Raw genomic sequence first — 24,979 nt, 5'->3', positions numbered from 1 at the left:
TGATTATGGAAATATTTTAAATTATATATTGCTTTAAATATGTTGTTCATCTGATCCTGAAGCAATGGTAAACCTATTATATAAGTAAATGAAAGAAATGTGAACATTAATTATGGGAATATTTTAAATTATATATTTCTTTAAATATGTTGTTCATCTGATCCTGAAGCAATGGTAAACCTATTATATAAGTAAATGAAACAAATGTGAACATTGATTATGGAAATATTTTAAATTATATATTTCTTTAAATATGTTGTTCATCTGATCCTGAAGCAATGGTAAACCTATTATATAAGTAAATGAAAGAAATGTGAACATTAATTATGGGAATATTTTAAATTATATATTTCTTTAAATATGTTGTTCATCTGATCCTGAAGCAATGGTAAACCTATTATATAAGTAAATGAAACAAATGTGAACATTGATTATGGGAATATTTTAAATTATATATTTCTTTAAATATGTTGTTCATCTGATCCTGAAGCAATGTCAAACCTATTATATAAGTAAATGAAATAAATGGAGACATTGATTATGGGAATATTTTAAATTATATATTTCTTTAAATATGTTGTTCATCTGATCCTGAAGCAATGGTAAACCTATTATATAAGTAAATGAAAGAAATGTGAACATTAATTATGGGAATATTTTAAATTATATATTTCTTTAAATATGTTGTTCATCTGATCCTGAAGCAATGGTAAACCTATTATATAAGTAAATGAAACAAATGTGAACATTGATTATGGGAATATTTTAAATTATATATTTCTTTAAATATGTTGTTCATCTGATCCTGAAGCAATGGTAAACCTATTATATAAGTAAATGAAAGAAATGTGAACATTAATTATGGGAATATTTTAAATTATATATTTCTTTAAATATGTTGTTCATCTGATCCTGAAGCAATGGTAAACCTATTATATAAGTAAATGAAACGAATGAGAACATTGATTATGGGAATATTTTAAATTATATATTTCTTTAAATATGTTGTTCATCTGATCCTTAAGCAATGGTAAACCTATTATATAAGTAAATGAAAGAAATGTGAAGATTGATTATGGGAATATTTTAAATTATATATTTCTTTAAATATGTTGTTCATCTGATCCTGAAGCAATGGTAAACCTATTATATAAGTAAATGAAACAAATGTGAACATTGATTATGGGAATATTTTAAATTATATATTTCTTTAAATATGTTGTTCATCTGATCCTGAAGCAATGGTAAACCTATTATATAAGTAAATGAAACACATGAGAACATTGATTATGGGAATATTTTAAATTATATATTTCTTTAAATATGTTGTTCATCTGATCCTGAAGCAATGACAAACCTATTATATAAGTAAATGAAAGAAATGTGAACATTGATTATGGGAATATTTTAAATTATATATTTCTTTAAATATGTTGTTCATCTGATCCTGAAGCAATGGTAAACCTATTATATAAGTAAATGAAACAAATGAGAACATTGATTATGGGAATATTTTAAATTATATATTTCTTTAAATATGTTGTTCATCTGATCCTGAAGCAATGACAAACCTATTATATAAGTAAATGAAAGAAATGTGAACATTGATTATGGGAATATTTTAAATTATATATTTCTTTAAATATGTTGTTCATCTGATCCTGAAGCAATGGTAAACCTATTATATAAGTAAATGAAACAAATGAGCACATTGATTATGGGAATATTTTAAATTATATATTTCTTTAAATATGTTGTTCATCTGATCCTGAAGCAATGGTAAACCTATTATATAAGTGAATGAAAGAAATGTGAACATTGATTATGGGAATATTTTAAATTATATATTTCTTTAAATATGTTGTTCATCTGATCCTGAAGCAATGTTAAACCTATTATATAAGTAAATGAAACAAATGAGAACATTGATTATGGGAATATTTTAAATTATATATTTCTTTAAATATGTTGTTCATCTGATCCTGAAGCAATGGTAAACCTATTATATAAGTAAATGAAACAAATGAGAACATTGATTATGGGAATATTTTAAATTATATATTTCTTTAAATATGTTGTTCATCTGATCCTGAAGCAATGGTAAACCTATTATATAAGTAAATGAAAGAAATGTGAACATTGATTATGGGAATATTTTAAATTATATATTTCTTTAAATATGTTGTTCATCTGATCCTGAAGCAATGGTAAACCTATTATATAAGTAAATGAAACAAATGAGAACATTGATTATGGGAATATTTTCAATTATATATTTCTTTAAATATGTTGTTCATCTGATCCTGAAGCAATGGTAAACCTATTATATAAGTAAATGAAAAAAATGTGAACATTGATAATGGGAATATTTTAAATTATATATTTCTTTAAATATGTTGTTCATCTGATCCTGAAGCAATGGTAAACCTATTATATAAGTAAATGAAAGAAATGTGAACATTGATTATGGGAATATTTTAAATTATATATTTCTTTAAATATTTTGTTCATCTGTTCCTGAAGCAATGGTAAACCTGTTATATAAGTAAATGAAAGAAATGTGAAGATTGATTATGGGAATATTTTAAATTATATATTTCTTTAAATATGTTGTTCATCTGATCCTGAAGCAATGGTAAACCTATTATATAAGTAAATGAAAGAAATGTGAACATTGATTATGGGAATATTTTAAATTATATATTTCTTTAAATATGTTGTTCATCTGATCCTGAAGCAATGGTAAACCTATTATATAAGTAAATGAAACAAATGAGAACATTGATTATGGGAATATTTTAAATTATATATTTCTTTAAATATGTTGTTCATCTGTTCCTGAAGCAATGGTAAACCTATTATATAAGTAAATGAAACAAATGAGAACATTGATTATGGGAATATTTTAAATTATATATTTCTTTAAATATGTTGTTCATCTGATCCTGAAGCAATGGTAAACCTATTATATAAGTAAATGAAACAAATGTGAACATTGATTATGGGAATATTTTAAATTATATATTTCTTTAAATATGTTGTTCATCTGATCCTGAAGCAATGGTAAACCTATTATATAAGTAAATGAAAGAAATGTGAACATTGATTATGGGAACATTTTAAATTATATATTTCTTTAAATATGTTGTTCATCTGTTCCTGAAGCAATGGTAAACCTGTTATATAAGTAAATGAAAGAAATGTGAAGATTGATTATGGGAATATTTTAAATTATATATTTCTTTAAATATGTTGTTCATCTGATCCTGAAGCAATGGTAAACCTATTATATAAGTAAATGAAAGAAATGTGAACATTGATTATGGGAATATTTTTAATTATATATTTCTTTAAATATGTTGTTCATCTGATCCTGAAGCAATGGTAAACCTATTATATAAGTAAATGAAACAAATGAGAACATTGATTATGGGAATATTTTAAATTATATATTTCTTTAAATATGTTGTTCATCTGATCCTGAAGCAATGGTAAACCTATTATATAAGTAAATGAAACAAATGAGAACATTGATTATGGGAATAATTTAAATTATATATTTCTTTAAATATGTTGTTCATCTGATCCTGAAGCAATGGTAAACCTATTATATAAGTAAATGAAACAAATGTGAACATTGATTATGGGAATATTTTAAATTATATATTTCTTTAAATATGTTGTTCATCTGATCCTGAAGCAATGGTAAACCTATTATATAAGTAAATGAAACAAATGAGAACATTGATTATGGGAATATTTTAAATTATATATTTCTTTAAATATGTTGTTCATCTGATCCTGAAGCAATGGTAAACCTATTATATAAGTAAATGAAACAAATGAGAACATTGATTATGGGAATATTTTAAATTATATATTTCTGTAAATATGTTGTTCATCTGTTCCTGAAGCAATGGTAAACCTGTTATATAAGTAAATGAAAGAAATGTGAAGATTGATTATGGGAATATTTTAAATTATATATTTCTTTAAATATGTTGTTCATCTGATCCTGAAGCAATGGTAAACCTATTATATAAGTAAATGAAAGAAATGTGAACATTGATTATGGGAATATTTTAAATTATATATTTCTTTAAATATGTTGTTCATCTGATCCTGAAGCAATGGTAAACCTATTATATAAGTAAATGAAAGAAATGTGAACATTAATTATGGGAATATTTTAAATTATATATTTCTTTAAATATGTTGTTCATCTGATCCTGAAGCAATGGTAAACCTATTATATAAGTAAATGAAACAAATGAGAACATTGATTATGGGAATATTTTAAATTATATATTTCTTTAAATATGTTGTTCATCTGATCCTGAAGCAATGTCAAACCTATTATATAAGTAAATGAAATAAATGGAGACATTGATTATGGGAATATTTTAAATTATATATTTCTTTAAATATGTTGTTCATCTGATCCTGAAGCAATGGTAAACCTATTATATAAGTAAATGAAAGAAATGAGAACATTGATTGTGGGAATATTTTAAATTATATATTTCTTTAAATATGTTGTTCATCTGATCCTGAAGCAATGGTAAACCTATTATATAAGTAAATGAAAGAAATGAGAACATTGATTATGGGAATATTTTAAGTTATATATTTCTTTAAATATGTTGTTCACTGATCCTGAAGCAATGGTAAACCTATTATATAAGTAAATGAAACGAATGAGAACATTGATTATGGGAATATTTTAAATTATATATTTCTTTAAATATGTTGTTCATCTGTTCCTGAAGCAATGGTAAACCTGTTATATAAGTAAATGAAAGAAATGTGAAGATTGATTATGGGAATATTTTAAATTATATATTTCTTTAAATATGTTGTTCATCTGTTCCTGAAGCAATGGTAAACCTGTTATATAAGTAAATGAAACAAATGAGAACATTGATTATGGGAATATTTTAAATTATATATTTCTTTAAATATGTTGTTCATCTGATCCTGAAGCAATGTCAAACCTATTATATAAGTAAATGAAATAAATGGAGACATTGATTATGGGAATATTTTAAATTATATATTTCTTTAAATATGTTGTTCATCTGTTCCTGAAGCAATGGTAAACCTGTTATATAAGTAAATGAAAGAAATGTGAACATTGATTATGGGAATATTTTAAATTATATATTTCTTTAAATATGTTGTTCATCTGATCCTTAAGCAATGGTAAACCTATTATATAAGTAAATGAAACAAATGTGAACATTGATTATGGGAATATTTTAAATTATATATTTCTTTAAATATGTTGTTCATCTGATCCTGAAGCAATGGTAAACCTATTATATAAGTTAATGAAACAAATCAGAACATTGATTATGGGAATATTTTAAATTATATATTTCTTTAAATATGTTGTTCATCTGATCCTGAAGCAATGGTAAACCTATTATATAAGTAAATGAAACAAATGAGAACATTGATTATGGGAATATTTTAAATTATATATTTCTTTAAATATGTTGTTCATCTGATCCTGAAGCAATGGTAAACCTATTATATAAGTAAATGAAACAAATGTAAACATTGATTATGGGAATATTTTAAATTATATATTTCTTTAAATATGTTGTTCATCTGATCCTGAAGCAATGGTAAACCTATTATATAAGTTAATGAAACAAATCAGAACATTGATTATGGGAATATTTTAAATTATATATTTCTTTAAATATGTTGTTCATCTGATCCTGAAGCAATGGTAAACCTATTATATAAGTAAATGAAACAAATGAGAACATTGATTATGGGAATATTTTAAATTATATATTTCTTTAAATATGTTGTTCATCTGATCCTGAAGCAATGGTAAACCTATTATATAAGTAAATGAAACAAATCAGAACATTGATTATGGGAATATTTTACATTATATATTTCTTTAAATATGTTGTTCATCTGATCCTGAAGCAATGGTAAACCTATTATATAAGTAAATGAAACAAATGTGAACATTGATTATGGGAATATTTTAAATTATATATTTCTTTAAATATGTTGTTCATCTGATCCTGAAGCAATGGTAAACCTATTATATAAGTAAATGAAAGAAATGTGAACATTAATTATGGGAATATTTTAAATTATATATTTCTTTAAATATGTTGTTCATCTGATCCTGAAGCAATGGTAAACCTATTATATAAGTAAATGAAACAAATGTGAACATTGATTATGGGAATATTTTAAATTATATATTTCTTTAAATATGTTGTTCATCTGATCCTGAAGCAATGTCAAACCTATTATATAAGTAAATGAAATAAATGGAGACATTGATTATGGGAATATTTTAAATTATATATTTCTTTAAATATGTTGTTCATCTGATCCTGAAGCAATGGTAAACCTATTATATAAGTAAATGAAACAAATCAGAACATTGATTATGGGAATATTTTAAATTATATATTTCTTTAAATATGTTGTTCATCTGATCCTGAAGCAATGGTAAACCTATTATATAAGTAAATGAAACAAATGTGAACATTGATTATGGGAATATTTTAAATTATATATTTCTTTAAATATGTTGTTCATCTGATCCTGAAGCAATGGTAAACCTATTATATAAGTAAATGAAACACATGAGAACATTGATTATGGGAATATTTTAAATTATATATTTCTTTAAATATGTTGTTCATCTGATCCTGAAGCAATGACAAACCTATTATATAAGTAAATGAAAGAAATGTGAACATTGATTATGGGAATATTTTAAATTATATATTTCTTTAAATATGTTGTTCATCTGATCCTGAAGCAATGGTAAACCTATTATATAAGTAAATGAAACAAATGAGAACATTGATTATGGGAATATTTTAAATTATATATTTCTTTAAATATGTTGTTCATCTGATCCTGAAGCAATGACAAACCTATTATATAAGTAAATGAAAGAAATGTGAAGATTGATTATGGGAATATTTTAAATTATATATTTCTTTAAATATGTTGTTCATCTGATCCTGAAGCAATGGTAAACCTATTATATAAGTAAATGAAACAAATGAGCACATTGATTATGGGAATATTTTAAATTATATATTTCTTTAAATATGTTGTTCATCTGATCCTGAAGCAATGGTAAACCTATTATATAAGTGAATGAAAGAAATGTGAACATTGATTATGGGAATATTTTAAATTATATATTTCTTTAAATATGTTGTTCATCTGATCCTGAAGCAATGTTAAACCTATTATATAAGTAAATGAAACAAATGAGAACATTGATTATGGGAATATTTTAAATTATATATTTCTTTAAATATGTTGTTCATCTGATCCTGAAGCAATGGTAAACCTATTATATAAGTAAATGAAACAAATGAGAACATTGATTATGGGAATATTTTAAATTATATATTTCTTTAAATATGTTGTTCATCTGATCCTGAAGCAATGGTAAACCTATTATATAAGTAAATGAAACAAATGTGAACATTGATTATGGGAATATTTTAAATTATATATTTCTTTAAATATGTTGTTCATCTGATCCTGAAGCAATGGTAAACCTATTATATAAGTAAATGAAAGAAATGTGAACATTAATTATGGGAATATTTTAAATTATATATTTCTTTAAATATGTTGTTCATCTGATCCTGAAGCAATGGTAAACCTATTATATAAGTAAATGAAACAAATGTGAACATTGATTATGGGAATATTTTAAATTATATATTTCTTTAAATATGTTGTTCATCTGATCCTGAAGCAATGTCAAACCTATTATATAAGTAAATGAAATAAATGGAGACATTGATTATGGGAATATTTTAAATTATATATTTCTTTAAATATGTTGTTCATCTGATCCTGAAGCAATGGTAAACCTATTATATAAGTAAATGAAACAAATCAGAACATTGATTATGGGAATATTTTAAATTATATATTTCTTTAAATATGTTGTTCATCTGATCCTGAAGCAATGGTAAACCTATTATATAAGTAAATGAAACAAATGTGAACATTGATTATGGGAATATTTTAAATTATATATTTCTTTAAATATGTTGTTCATCTGATCCTGAAGCAATGGTAAACCTATTATATAAGTAAATGAAACACATGAGAACATTGATTATGGGAATATTTTAAATTATATATTTCTTTAAATATGTTGTTCATCTGATCCTGAAGCAATGACAAACCTATTATATAAGTAAATGAAAGAAATGTGAACATTGATTATGGGAATATTTTAAATTATATATTTCTTTAAATATGTTGTTCATCTGATCCTGAAGCAATGGTAAACCTATTATATAAGTAAATGAAACAAATGAGAACATTGATTATGGGAATATTTTAAATTATATATTTCTTTAAATATGTTGTTCATCTGATCCTGAAGCAATGACAAACCTATTATATAAGTAAATGAAAGAAATGTGAAGATTGATTATGGGAATATTTTAAATTATATATTTCTTTAAATATGTTGTTCATCTGATCCTGAAGCAATGGTAAACCTATTATATAAGTAAATGAAACAAATGAGCACATTGATTATGGGAATATTTTAAATTATATATTTCTTTAAATATGTTGTTCATCTGATCCTGAAGCAATGGTAAACCTATTATATAAGTGAATGAAAGAAATGTGAACATTGATTATGGGAATATTTTAAATTATATATTTCTTTAAATATGTTGTTCATCTGATCCTGAAGCAATGTTAAACCTATTATATAAGTAAATGAAACAAATGAGAACATTGATTATGGGAATATTTTAAATTATATATTTCTTTAAATATGTTGTTCATCTGATCCTGAAGCAATGGTAAACCTATTATATAAGTAAATGAAACAAATGAGAACATTGATTATGGGAATATTTTAAATTATATATTTCTTTAAATATGTTGTTCATCTGATCCTGAAGCAATGGTAAACCTATTATATAAGTGAATGAAAGAAATGTGAACATTGATTATGGGAATATTTTAAATTATATATTTCTTTAAATATGTTGTTCATCTGATCCTGAAGCAATGGTAAACCTATTATATAAGTAAATGAAACAAATGAGAACATTGATTATGGGAATATTTTAAATTATATATTTCTTTAAATATGTTGTTCATCTGATCCTGAAGCAATGGTAAACCTATTATATAAGTAAATGAAACAAATGAGAACATTGATTATGGGAATATTTTAAATTATATATTTCTTTAAATATGTTGTTCATCTGATCCTGAAGCAATGACAAACCTATTATATAAGTAAATGAAACAAATGAGAACATTGATTATGGGAATATTTTAAATTATATATTTCTTTAAATATGTTGTTCATCTGTTCCTGAAGCAATGGTAAACCTGTTATATAAGTAAATGAAAGAAATGTGAAGATTGATTATGGGAATATTTTAAATTATATATTTCTTTAAATATGTTGTTCATCTGATCCTGAAGCAATGGTAAACCTATTATATAAGTAAATGAAAAAAATGTGAACATTGATAATGGGAATATTTTAAATTATATATTTCTTTAAATATGTTGTTCATCTGATCCTGAAGCAATGGTAAACCTACTATATAAGTAAATGAAAGAAATGTGAACATTGATTATGGGAATATTTTAAATTATATATTTCTTTAAATATGTTGTTCATCTGTTCCTGAAGCAATGGTAAACCTGTTATATAAGTAAATGAAAGAAATGTGAAGATTGATTATGGGAATATTTTAAATTATATATTTCTTTAAATATGTTGTTCATCTGATACTGAAGCAATGGTAAACCTATTATATAAGTAAATGAAAGAAATGTGAACATTGATTATGGGAATATTTTAAATTATATATTTCTTTAAATATGTTGTTCATCTGATCCTGAAGCAATGGTAAACCTATTATATAAGTAAATGAAACAAATGAGAACATTGATTATGGGAATATTTTAAATTATATATTTCTTTAAATATGTTGTTCATCTGTTCCTGAAGCAATGGTAAACCTATTATATAAGTAAATGAAACAAATGAGAACATTGATTATGGGAATATTTTAAATTATATATTTCTTTAAATATGTTGTTCATCTGATCCTGAAGCAATGGTAAACCTATTATATAAGTAAATGAAACAAATGTGAACATTGATTATGGGAATATTTTAAATTATATATTTCTTTAAATATGTTGTTCATCTGATCCTGAAGCAATGGTAAACCTATTATATAAGTAAATGAAAGAAATGTGAACATTGATTATGGGAACATTTTAAATTATATATTTCTTTAAATATGTTGTTCATCTGTTCCTGAAGCAATGGTAAACCTATTATATAAGTAAATGAAAGAAATGTGAAGATTGATTATGGGAATATTTTAAATTATATATTTCTTTAAATATGTTGTTCATCTGATCCTGAAGCAATGGTAAACCTATTATATAAGTAAATGAAAGAAATGTGAACATTGATTATGGGAATATTTTTAATTATATATTTCTTTAAATATGTTGTTCATCTGATCCTGAAGCAATGGTAAACCTATTATATAAGTAAATGAAACAAATGAGAACATTGATTATGGGAATATTTTAAATTATATATTTCTTTAAATATGTAGTTCATCTGATCCTGAAGCAATGGTAAACCTATTATAAAAGTAAATGAAACAAATGAGAACATTGATTATGGGAATATTTTAAATTATATATTTCTTTAAATATGTTGTTCATCTGATCCTGAAGCAATGGTAAACCTATTATATAAGTAAATGAAACAAATGTGAACATTGATTATGGGAATATTTTAAATTATATATTTCTTTAAATATGTTGTTCATCTGATCCTGAAGCAATGGTAAACCAATTATATAAGTAAATGAAACAAATGAGAACATTGATTATGGGAATATTTTAAATTATATATTTCTTTAAATATGTTGTTCATCTGATCCTGAAGCAATGGTAAACCTATTATATAAGTAAATGAAACAAATGAGAACATTGATTATGGGAATATTTTAAATTATATATTTCTTTAAATATGTTGTTGTTCATCTGATCCTGAAGCAATGGTAAACCTATTATATAAGTAAATGAAACAAATGAGAACATTGATTATGGGAATATTTTAAATTATATATTTCTTTAAATATGTTGTTCATCTGATCCTGAAGCAATGGTAAACCTATTATATAAGTAAAAAAAAGAAATGTGAACATTGATTATGGGAATATTTTAAATTATATATTTCTTTAAATATGTTGTTCATCTGTTCCTGAAGCAATGGTAAACCTGTTATATAAGTAAATGAAAGAAATGTGAAGATTGATTATGGGAATATTTTTAATTATATATTTCTGTAAATATGTTGTTCATCTGTTCCTGAAGCAATGGTAAACCTGTTATATAAGTAAATGAAAGAAATGTGAAGATTGATTATGGGAATATTTTAAATTATATATTTCTTTAAATAAGTTGTTCATCTGATCCTGAAGCAATGGTAAACCTATTATATAAGTAAATGAAAGAAATGTGAACATTGATTATGGGAATATTTTAAATTATATATTTCTTTAAATATGTTGTTCATCTGATCCTGAAGCAATGGTAAACCTATTATATAAGTAAATGAAAGAAATGTGAACATTAATTATGGGAATATTTTAAATTATATATTTCTTTAAATATGTTGTTCATCTGATCCTGAAGCAATGGTAAACCTATTATATAAGTAAATGAAACAAATGAGAACATTGATTATGGGAATATTTTAAATTATATATTTCTTTAAATATGTTGTTCATCTGATCCTGAAGCAATGTCAAACCTATTATATAAGTAAATGAAATAAATGGAGACATTGATTATGGGAATATTTTAAATTATATATTTCTTTAAATATGTTGTTCATCTGATCCTGAAGCAATGGTAAACCTATTATATAAGTAAATGAAACGAATGAGAACATTGATTATGGGAATATTTTAAATTATATATTTCTTTAAATATGTTGTTCATCTGATCCTTAAGCAATGGTAAACCTATTATATAAGTAAATGAAACAAATGTGAACATTGATTATGGGAATATTTTAAATTATATATTTCTTTAAATATGTTGTTCATCTGATCCTGAAGCAATGGTAAACCTATTATATAAGTTAATGAAACAAATCAGAACATTGATTATGGGAATATTTTAAATTATATATTTCTGTAAATATGTTGTTCATCTGATCCTGAAGCAATGGTAAACCTATTATATAAGTAAATGAAACAAAATAGAACATTGATTATGGGAATATTTTAAATTATATATTTCTTTAAATATGTTGTTCATCTGATCCTGAAGCAATGGTAAACCTATTATATAAGTAAATGAAACAAATCAGAACATTGATTATGGGAATAATTTAAATTATATATTTCTTTAAATATGTTGTTCATCTGATCCTGAAGCAATGGCAAACCTATTATATAAGTAAATGAAAGAAATGTGAACATTGATTATGGGAATATTTTAAATTATATATTTCTTTAAATATGTTGTTCATCTGTTCCTGAAGCAATGGTAAACCTATTATATAAGTAAATGAAACAAATGAGAACATTGATTATGGGAATATTTTAAATTATATATTTCTTTAAATATGTTGTTCATCTGATCCTGAAGCAATGGTAAACCTATTATATAAGTTAATGAAACAAATGTGAACATTGATTATGGGAATATTTTAAATTATATATTTCTTTAAATATGTTGTTCATCTGATCCTGAAGCAATGGTAAACCTATTATATAAGTAAATGAAACAAATGTGAACATTGATTATGGGAATATTTTAAATTATATATTTCTTTAAATATGTTGTTCATCTGATCCTGAAGCAATGGTAAACCTATTATATAAGTAAATGAAACAAATGTGAACATTGATTATGGGAATATTTTAAATTATATATTTCTTTAAATATGTTGTTCATCTGATCCTGAAGCAATGGTAAACCTATTATATAAGTAAATGAAACAAATGTGAACATTGATTATGGGAATAATTTAAATTATATATTTCTTTAAATATGTTGTTCATCTGATCCTGAAGCAATGGCAAACCTATTATATAAGTAAATGAAAGAAATGTGAACATTGATTATGGGAATATTTTAAATTATATATTTCTTTAAATATGTTGTTCATCTGTTCCTGAAGCAATGGTAAACCTATTATATAAGTAAATGAAACAAATGAGAACATTGATTATGGGAATATTTTAAATTATATATTTCTTTAAATATGTTGTTCATCTGATCTTGAAGCAATGGTAAACCTATTATATAAGTTAATGAAACAAATGTGAACATTGATTATGGGAATATTTTAAATTATATATTTCTTTAAATATGTTGTTCATCTGATCCTGAAGCAATGGTAAACCTATTATATAAGTAAATGAAACAAATGTGAACATTGATTATGGGAATATTTTAAATTATATATTTCTTTAAATATGTTGTTCATCTGATCCTGAAGCAATGGTAAACCTATTATATAAGTAAATGAAACAAATGTGAACATTGATTATGGGAATATTTTAAATTATATATTTCTTTAAATATGTTGTTCATCTGATCCTGAAGCAATGGTAAACCTATTATATAAGTAAATGAAACAAATGTGAAGATTGATTATGGGAATAATTTAAATTATATATTTCTTTAAATATGTTGTTCATCTGATCCTGAAGCAATGGCAAACCTATTATATAAGTAAATGAAAGAAATGTGAACATTGATTATGGGAATATTTTAAATTATATATTTCTTTAAATATGTTGTTCATCTGTTCCTGAAGCAATGGTAAACCTATTATATAAGTAAATGAAACAAATGAGAACATTGATTATGGGAATATTTTAAATTATATATTTCTTTAAATATGTTGTTCATCTGATCCTGAAGCAATGGTAAACCTATTATATAAGTTAATGAAACAAATCAGAACATTGATTATGGGAATATTTTAAATTATATATTTCTTTAAATATGTTGTTCATCTGATCCTGAAGCAATGGTAAACCTATTATATAAGTAAATGAAACAAATGAGAACATTGATTTTGGGAATATTTTAAATTATATATTTCTTTAAATATGTTGTTCATCTGATCCTGAAGCAATGGCAAACCTATTACATAAGTAAATGAAAGAAATGTGAACATTGATTATGGGAATATTTTAAATTATATATTTCTTTAAATATGTTGTTCATCTGATCCTGAAGCAATGGTAAACCTATTATATAAGTAAATGAAAAAAAATGTGAAGATTGATTATGGGAATATTTTAAATTATATATTTCTTTAAATATGTTGTTCATCTGATCCTGAAGCAATGGTAAACCTATTATATAAGTAAATGAAACAAATGTGAACATTAATTATGGGAATATTTTAAATTATATATTTCTTTAAATATGTTGTTCATCTGATCCTGAAGCAATGGTAAACCTATTATATAAGTAAATGAAACAAATGAGAGCATTGATTATGGGAATATTTTAAATTATATATTTCTTTAAATATGTTGTTCATCTGATCCTGAAGCAATGACAAACCTATTATATAAGTAAATGAAACAAATGAGCACATTGATTATGGCAATATTTTAAATTATATATTTCTTTAAATATGTTGTTCATCTGATCCTGAAGCAATGGTAAACCTATTATATAAGTAAATGAAACAAATGTGAACATTGATTATGGGAATATTTTAAATTATATATTTCTTTAAATATGTTGTTCATCTGATCCTGAAGCAATGGTAAACCTATTATATAAGTAAATGAAACAAATGAGAACATTGATTATGGGAATATTTTAAATTATATATTTCTTTAAATATGTTGTTCATCTGATCCTGAAGCAATGGTAAACCTATTATATAAGTAAATGAAAGAAATGTGAACATTGATTATGAGAATATTTTAAATTATATATTTCTTTAACTATGTTGTACATCTGCTCCTGAAGCAATGGCAACCCTATTATATCAGTAAATGAAATAAATGAGAACATATGTTATATTAGCTATGGAATTAATGTATGAGTGTGAGACTTGTGACGTAAAGAAAATAGTTTTTTTAGATATAACACAAACATTTCTATGTAAGTATTGTAAAATGAAAAATATGTATAGATTTCTATGAGTCGGGCCGCTTATAATTGTTTTCTTTTGGGGGAAAAATCTTACAGCCATTGAATTATAAGGTGGTTTCCATGTTTATAGGTAAATGCGCACTTAACAGATACCATAATACTTTAAGGTAAATTCAAATTTTGATATATCTTTTCATTAAAACGCGAAAAAAGAAAACAATTGGAACGCTTAAAACGTACACAGTAAAACAACACGTTTTATTGTTGCGTTGATTATTTATCTGTAAAACAAATAAAGAAAAACGTATTTTCGGGGTTAGTTATTTATGTTGGTAGTGTAGAAGAAAATGTATGAATGATTTTTAAAGGAGGTGTATTGAAATTGGACAATAAATTTAAAACAAAAAGGAAGTCGGTGGGTAAATCGCTGTTGTAAAATGGTACTGTAGTTGTCAACGGGTTAAAATAGATTTATTTGTAAGAAAATTGCGTTAAAATAACTTAACCTTAATATGGAAATGAACGATGTTGGCAAAAATGCAGAAAGTATTAACAATTGTTTATTTGGATAATTTAAACGCGAAAAAAAATAACAATTGGGACGTACACAGTTAAACAATACGTTTTATTGTCACGTTGATTATTCAACCGGAAGTCGTAAACCTGATGTTGATTTACAACACCCGTTAGAATGTCATTTGAGTTTTATGATTATATAGATTAAAGCAACTGCTACTTAATTGTAACTGAAATAAATTAATAATTTATTGATTATAATTCTTCAATTATGTTTTTACATCTGTAACTTAAATGATTCCTATTTAAGGGTAACATAAGTAAATGAGATTATTTATTACGTGATTATTAAAAAAATATATTTCATTATGTCATATTGTATATTTCCCATTAAATCTACTTGATTGAAAGCAACTGAAATAAATTAGAAGATTAATGATAGGAGTATTTCAAATATATGTTTTTTTCTGATTCAGATTCCGTAAACTAATAATTGCCATATGAATTTCATTCATATAACATTTCATAACTAAACCTGACTTGCATTAAACATTCAACATATAATTTTCATATAATTTCTCTTCATGCAATTTATGGCCGTCATCCTTGCTGGCCACGTTTCACGTTCACACATCATCACACTGCGTACACGTCTGATAAACTCTTCCTTTGGTCAGCAATCGTAAAGCTTAGCTGATTGGTTAGTTATGGCAGAAGTTCCCTGAACTCTTGCAATCACACTTAGCAAATGCTCCACGCTGTATTCAAATAATATCACAAAGGTACAAAACTTCTCAATAGCTTTGCTATTCAAATATACTTTCATCAAATTTGAGTTCTTATCCATCTCTTTTGTCTTTGATTATTTTTTCTCAGTATTTCAATTATTCCACTGCGATTATATGTATTCAATGCTTATAAGTACCACAAATAATTGACTTGTCTTCAATTCCCCTTCCACAAACTGAATCATAGAACTTTCTACACTACTTTAGTCTTGTCGTTTGCGTGACACTGCTGTCCGAACTTTCACCTTCCCGTTCCCACTTGACGCGTCTTCTCTCCACTCCAAAACGAACTTCTGCAACTTTAGCTTTTCTCTTCTACAAATACACCTTCTCTGCTCGCAATCAAACTTCAGAATGCCCTCCTTCCCCAAATCACTCCTCTTTTATTTCCAATCAGGAGCATCTCATTTGCATACCTCATGGTCACCCTGTAGGCATATAAACAAACAGGGCAGCCATTTTTGTTTCTTTCTTCTTCATTATGAACACGAGGTAAGCCACACAAAAACGCGGTCGGTCGGTCTTGTTTCTCTTTTTCTTCATTTACACCACACGCCCCCCTGATCTTCGAGATCAATAGGATACTTCGTAATCCTCCATCCAAGCAGGCCGCCTCCTCTCACGTCGAGGCCTCTGGGGGACAACTTCTCGGGGGTTAACGTTTTCAGGTTCACTACAACGCGGGCCTAAGTCACAAATAATTGACTTGTCTTCAACTCCCCTTCCACAAACTGAATCATAGAACTTTCTACACTACTTTAGTCTGGTATCGTAATAGTTTTCAACAGCGTTTATATACCTTTCTTGACTTCGATTTATTGATTAAATTTTTTTTTTAATTCTTATCTAAAAGATCTAAAAAAAAAAAAATCTAACACTGCAAAACGCAAAAGATAAAAAAAAAGTAAATAAATTCAAATTTCGGATTTCCATCTCCGATATCAAAATTTATTCTATACTCGTTTACCCTCCTACCACAAAATGAGTGTTTGCTTAGTGGATCGCTTGGAATTAAGATGTCAAACAAGAGATAAATAAGGAAGGGGGCATGACGTCCCCAAATATATATTCATACAACGAATATGAAAAAAAGTTACACTGATATAAAGTGAATTCTTCGCTTATTAATCAGCGAAAATTTTATATTGATTAGATAATTACCTGATTTTTGGTGAATTTTTAAAGACAGACTCTATTACAAAAATCAAAAACACTCTATGAATTTGGCGGTAACTAGTAATGGACTAGGTGTGTCAGAAATTTCGTGAAAAATATTGAATAATTCCACCCCGTCTTTCCAAGCTTATAACTCCTAGAAAAATGTAATTCAAGCCCTAATTTTTTTTTCAATTAAAGGAGCAAGGACCAATGTTTCATTAAAAAACAAAACAAAAAACAAACAACGTGGTTTAAAAAAAAAAAAAGGTCGTATTCACATTTCCTTTTATTATCCAAATCATTCAATTCAACCGACGCACATCATCAGATTTAGTATTGTATTGATTAACCAACCAACTGACATTATCAGATCCAACAACTATTTTTCAGTTATCTAGATATACGTAACAGTCATGATGCGGTAAAAATAACATTTCTTTATTATGTATATATAATTATATTTATATAATTTTGAAATTCTTCGTTTTAATGGTGATTCAATTGAACTTTAAGACACACAATAACAATATGATACTAGCGAGGGGTACCCGGCGTTGTCCGGGTGTTTGGAGGTGTGGGGGAGGGGGGTTTAAAAAAAGTAAGTATGAGGATCGAACCCGAACCGTTGAGGCAAAGTTGTAAATTACAGTGTGAAAAAAAGAAAAACGTGCGACGTTAACCATTGATCCACCGCGAGATGCTAAGGGAAACACGTTTGAATTTATTTAATTACTTAGATTTAGCAGGTGCTCGTTTTAATGAGTTAATGAGGTCAAGTTTGACTGCGGGATTTCATTTACTGCTGAACGCTTCCCCCCCCCAAGATGTTATAGGTAAAAGACTAACCCACATGCGGCGAGCGACAAATATTGAATATTTATCTTCCCGAAATCGAGCAAATTAAATAGACAGGCGAGCTTCGTTGTTAACTGTGAGATATTACGATTTATATGTGATATAAAAAGTTTTAAAAAGTTGTGAACCGACCGACCGCTTCTCTGAAAGAAACCTTTTATAGACACACAGGAAAAGCGAACACATACATACATTTTCGCTTTTATATTTATAGAAGATATAAACATTGCCAGGGCCGCTGTAAGAAAGGTGGGATCTCTCTACCGTGCTAGAAAACTACTAACACCCGAAAGTATCCTGTACCTCTATAAGGCCACCATTCGCCCATGTATGGAGTATTGCTGCCACATCTGGGCTGGTGCATCTGCTACTAGTCTCTCGCTCCTTGACAAAGTTCAAAAGAGAGTCGCAAACCTGATAGGCATCTAAGCTTCAGCCTCTGTCCCATCGACGAAATGTTGCATCCCTCTGCCTTTTCTACAAGTATTTTAGTGGTGAATGCTCTGAAGAACTGCCATCACTTGTGCCCCCACGACGTGAGCACCCTCAACAAACCCGACAGGCTGCTAAATCCCACCCCCATACTGTAGAGATCCCTAGATGTAAAAGATCTTTTTACTCCAATAGTTTCTTCCCCATAACCGCTAGACTCTGGAATTCCATTCCAGGTCCCTGCTTCCCCAACAGTACTGACGTGCAGAAGTTCAAGTGTAACGTGAACCGACATCTCGCTGCCCAAATCCCTACATAGTACCCCAGTAGTTGTTGCCCCTGATAGTAGCCCCCTACACCAAAGTGGCAATTTGCCTTGTTTGGGGTGAAAATGTAATAAAAAAAAAATAAATAAACATATAATACAAAACCCTGTACTGTAGCATATAGATTATTGATTAATCTGAAACGAGTGAATACAGGGTAAGGTGTATAGGTTATCGAAGCCCTTTATGCCAAGCATTTCAAAGATTAATGTTTCTTATCGGAAAAGGAGCTAGGTAACAAAATATGGAAGCGGAGTCTAGCAGTAGCCTTAGTATAGAATCTTGTATCTGCATCTCAAACTTTTTAATTCATCGAAAAATTCTTATATACTTCTTTGATCCGCTTCTCTCTTTACACACACACACACACACACATATATATATATATATATATATATATATATATATATATATATATATATATATATATACATATCAAATTTAAGTCATTCAATAAATTTTAAAATTTATTACGTGAAATGGTTAAATTTCAAATCAAAAGATTTTAATTATTCTATGTAAGACAAGCAATACATTTGAAATATTATAATTCATTATCCTATAGGATTTCGATGTCTACCATCTCTTCAGAGGAGAATATATTAGAAAATAGTTATAATGGTTTGCACCTTATTTGCTAAAGTCAGTGAGACATGGAAAATTACAATTAAAAGTTTGTTTAAGTATTTATATACCATAGAGTAAGGGAAGTTAATGAAATCAATAACCGAAATTTTTATTCGTTCTCAAATTATGCTGCATTTATTTATTTATTACAATTCATATTTTTAGCATAAAAATGGACGATATCTCCCCTCCTTGGATAACATTAATACATTATACGTTTTTCTCCACCTTTTCCAACCTTTTTCTTCTGACAGACGTCTGTTTTCTTCTATATTTACGTCATTCATTTATTTACGTCATATTTTTCTCTTTTACTCTGTTCTTTATATTCTATTCTTCGCTTGTTGCTTCAGCATTTGAGTAATGTATTTATTCACATAAGGTGTGTGTTGTAGTCATGATGTTTTTTTTTATAGAAAAGTTTTCATTATTTTTCAGCAAAGAAATGCGACGGTAATCAGCGTTACATGTTTAAAACGAAGTTATGCCAGCGTAACTGCTTTCCATTATTTAAGCGTTGCAGTGCACTGGTAAATACGGCGAAGGTTGTGTATGCAAACGACCCCTCGTCCTAATGGGAGATACTTGTGTTAAGTCACATTTCTGCGGTTGCAGTTATAATGGAATGGAAATTAAGGTAATTATTAATCTATCTATACTCCTATAAAGTCGTTTTTCTTTTGTGTGTATTGATATTCATATTAAAAACCATCTTTTCTATTTAATGTATTTATTTGCTTCCCCACCAAAGCAAATTAGGCAAAAAAGGGACACTCTGGTTACCAAAAATAATAACTGTCCCAGTATAGAGGCATTGACTGGTACAAATTATCTTAAGTGCAGCATCTGCAGAACAGATACTACACTTTGATCCGGGCCCGAAGGCCAAGAACAACAGAAAAAAGGCAAGCCTCTTTTCTATTTATTTAAATATTTATTTAAGAAGAAAAATCACAAATTTTACAGAATTTTAGGGTTAAAATTATATAAAACAGGCAACTAATTCTTTTTAAATGTGGCATGAGGCCAGAAAGGGTGTGGGAGGGAAGATGGGTGTCGGGGGTCGTCCACTTGTCTATTCCCTATCACTAGTTGCAATCACCACAATACCGCATTCACTCTAGGAGTTGGATCTACTTAAAGCCCCAGATGACAATATGTACAATTTTTTTTTTTTTTTAACAATAAAATTATATACAATGGCTTTTCCTTTTTTTTTTTTTTTTTTAAATAAAATATATAATGACTTTATATTTACAATGAAATAATGACAAAATGGAAATTGTGATGTGTATGATATATGCGGATGAAATTGTGATGTGTATAATATATGCGGATGATGGGCGGGGATAATGAGAGCCTTAAAAACACCCCAAAATAAAGAAAAATAACAGTAATAAAAAATAAATGAACCAAATAAAACGTTAAACGGTGAATGTGTTAGTACGGACCCACCCTTACCTATTTAATTTTGAAATGCTTCCTGTTTTCCGGTATCGGCCGAAAACAAGGGAGCACTTCCTAAGAGAGAGTGGGCACAGCTACGGACAAAATAAAAGGGGGGGGAGGAAGGGATATTCGGTGACCTCCAAGAAAAATAACATCGGGACGGGTTTGGACTAAAATAAATTAATCAGGACTGGGCTTCTTTGGAGGTATCCTAACACCTAAAAATAAAAATTGGGAACATGGACCTCATTTATACCAACTAGCTAAGGGACTGATCCACTACGGGATTATCTTGATCTGGTCTGGGGGTTGCTTTTACGGTCGGCGTGTGCCATGCCTAGGCAGGGAACACGTACTCAAGCCTGTTTCGTACAAACGCACATAAACTAGCGGTGTGAATCCACCTTCTACTAAACTGTGAGCGAGATAACCTCCTTCTATCGCATCTGATTTTGATTTTAAGTTGGTGTTTAAAATACAAAATCAAATCCCGATGAGAAGGCGGCTTCCCCCCCACGCCCTATCTCTATGCGTGAAACCCACACTACCAGTCTAGCTACGGCCAAGGTCGCTAGGAACACCATTCGTTCCTCCCTAAGCCACAAGGGATCTGCGTTGTAGACAACGGATGCTAAATCCAGGATCGTTACCTGATCGGGGACGATGCGAGCCGTGACCTCACTGACATACTCCCAAAATTTACGGAGCTTGGAACAAGTATAAAAAGCATGTTCTACGGTTTCTAAGCTATCTTCGTCGCACCGTGGACAAAAGGGACTAAATACCATACCAATTCTAAACAATATGTGATTGAGGGGTAGAGCGTTTCTAACCAATCGCCAGGTCAGGGAAAATTCGGAATTGTTAAGGTATCCCCGGCCTGGCGCCCAATTCCACAGAGAGCGAACCTCCCCCTCCGACAGCTGCAGCCGCTCCCCAAGCGGGTCCGAAGCTGTCCCCACCACTAATCCCCGATATAATGCCCTTCTAGGCTGTGCAAGGTCCAAGGACCCTGGCATCGCTCTAAGCGCATTTCGGCATTCGTTGAAGAATCTTGATTGCCCTCTCGGCCTTCTTTGGCATTCAATTAAATGATTAGGGATAAGGTCGGGACAAGCTGCACCGACCGCGGGACCCCAATCAGACTCCTCAATCAGAGTTCTACCCAGGAACGCCAACCTTTCGTCATTTTTGTGGCTAGCCAGGTCAGGCATCCCCAGGCCCCCATCTTCAAGACGTTGAGTGCAGACCTGTCTACGGACAAGCGGCCGTCGCTCATTCCACAACAGTAAGAAGAGCGCACGCGTTAAGGCCGTCATGCGGACCGCAGGCAGAGGAAGTACAGCCAATCGGTAAAGGATCAGCGGAAACACATAAGTGGCACATGCCTCCGCCCTACCTTTAAGGGACAATCCCCTTCGAAGCCAAACCCTCACAGACGCTTTGACCTTGCTCTGTACTTCCGACCAGTTCTTATCTAGACATAGACCGGGTCCAAACCAAACACCCAGAATACGGACCAGGCCATCCGTCCAGACAAATGCGCCAGGCAAAGCATTCGAGCCCCGCCAAGCGGCCAACCTCAGGCCAACGAATTTGCTGAGATTGACTACGGCCCCTGTAACTTGTTCATAACGCTTGAGAGCCTTAATCACCGTAATAATATCAACGACGCTCGAAACAAATACGGTGACATCATCGGCAAACGTGGAAACCCTGGCTCGCGCACCGCCAGGAAGAGCAATTCCACGCAGGGCCGGTCCAGCCACCCTGGTCCTCACTTTCCTAAGGAATGGTTCCAGCGCGAGGACATACAGCAAGGGCGACAACGGACACCCCTGTCGCACCGACCGAGAAACCGCGAACGGCGCCGACCGCACCCCGTTGACCTGCACAACTGCCGTCGGCCGAGCGTACAAAATGGAAATCCATCTGCAGAAGCCGGATCCAAATCCGGCGGCCTCTAAAACAGCCATCAGGAAACGATGATTCACCCTATCAAACGCCTTGGACTGATCCAAATTAATCAGCGCGGCTTCAGTGTCGTCTTCTAAATTTTCTATGACTGTACGTATCAAATGCAAATTATTTTGAATTGATCTTCCCTTCACAGCGTAATTCTGATCCGGTTCGACCAAGTCAGCGATAACAATCTGCAAACGATTCGCCAGCACTCGGGCCAGGATTTTTAAATCCGTATTCAACAACGTGATTGGCCTAAAATCATCTATCCCCCCAACATGTGTGTCGTTCTTCTTCAGAAGTGTGACCACTCCTTTGGTAACCTGACTCGGGATAGATCCCGTGTCAAACCAGTGGTTAAACACACCCATCAGAATCGGAACAAACATGTGCGACATCCTCAAGTAAAGTTCGTAGGGTAGTCCATCCAGTCCTGGTGATCTGTTATAGGCGACCTGCTTCATAGCAGCTATGACCTCACACTCTGTAACCCGACCATCGCAACCAGCTGCTCGGGCCGCCTCCAGGCGGGGCGAGCCAGCCAAATAGTTGCCAAACTCCTGGACGCGGAGCCTGGACAGCTGCGCAAAGAGATCTTCAAAGTGCACTCGAAACCGCTCGCAAATCCCCCGAGCCGACACTAAGGAGTTCCCTTCCGGGCTCTGAATTTTACGAATGTAGTTATCCGATTTGCGCCCGAGCGAATAGACTCGTTCGGCTTTGTCAACATTCACAGCTTCGTTGGGCATCTTTTTAATTCTAGCCCTAACTACCTGGCCCTGATATCGCTCGCTAGCCAAACGACTCAGGTCCGCCTTAGCTAAACCTATTCCTAGGGAATCCCCCCCAGCCACCGCCCGGGATAGTCTATCCTCTAGACGCTTCTCTGCCTTGGCCCTATCTAGCACGAGGCGTTGGCCATATTTGACAGAGAAGTCTCTAATGCTAGATTTGGCGTTTACCCACCACTAATCCCTTCTGTATGTGTTTAGTTAGCCTTTCCCGAAAGTCACCTATCTCCAGTAAGGAGGTATTTAACTTCCAGTACCCAGCTAACTTGGGGTTGCTATCTAAGTCTAACCTGGCCACAAGTAGTTTGTGGTCAGAGTGGCCTAACCAGTGGAACGTGGGACAAGATATGTATTCTATGTTGCCTCTTCTAACTAACAACCGATCCAAGTAAGTACTTGAAGCGGAAGGCCTGCTAGAGAGCCACGTCCACGTCTCCCGCCCCGGGTGATCCACCCGATACCTGTCTACCAGATCGCATCTAGCCATCAGGTCCGACAGACTGGTTTCACACCCATCCGTCCCGCTAGTCCCGCCCACCTTATCTGCCCTGGGGTCAAGGATGGCATTCCAATCACCCACTAGTATTAACCGTTCCGAACCCCCGAGAAACACCTCCAACCGCCGGAAAAAGGAAACCCGCTCCCGTACGCAATTGGGCGCATACACCACCACGACTCGAAATGCTCTATTTGCCACGGCAACATCGGCCACGATCAGTCTACCATCAGTATCCGCGTGAACAACGCTAACCGTTGCAGAAAGGGTGCGCCTAACTAACAAAGAAACCCCCCTACTTTGACTATCACCATATGTTGAAAAGACATCATAATGCCCCTCCAGCACCCGATGGTCGTCAACGCAATCGTAGTGAGTCTCCTGTAACGCAGCCACATCTATATTCAT

The 24,979-nt window shown here is 30.1% G+C and overlaps 1 protein-coding gene across 2 annotated transcripts in view; it reads left to right on the top strand.

The window, feature by feature from the left end:
- The window catches only part of LOC145239959 (zonadhesin-like), a 242,675-nt gene that overhangs the window by 199,204 nt on the left and 18,492 nt on the right, over positions 1 to 24,979 (top strand). For both annotated transcript variants that reach the window (XM_080103543.1, XM_080103544.1), the window contains one exon: positions 20,312 to 20,510. In XM_080103543.1, the coding sequence (XP_079959669.1) occupies positions 20,312 to 20,448 (137 nt within the window). In that variant the 3' untranslated portion in view covers positions 20,449 to 20,510. The remainder of the gene's footprint in view (positions 1 to 20,311; positions 20,511 to 24,979) is intronic.

Source organism: Euprymna scolopes, chromosome 19 (genome assembly GCF_053919585.1).
Source record: "Euprymna scolopes isolate OS-2025 chromosome 19, ASM5391958v1, whole genome shotgun sequence".
NCBI classification, from domain to species: Eukaryota; Metazoa; Mollusca; class Cephalopoda; order Sepiida; family Sepiolidae; genus Euprymna; species Euprymna scolopes.
Note: the sequence above shows the minus strand (reverse complement) of the source record. Positions and strands in the feature narration are given on the sequence as shown.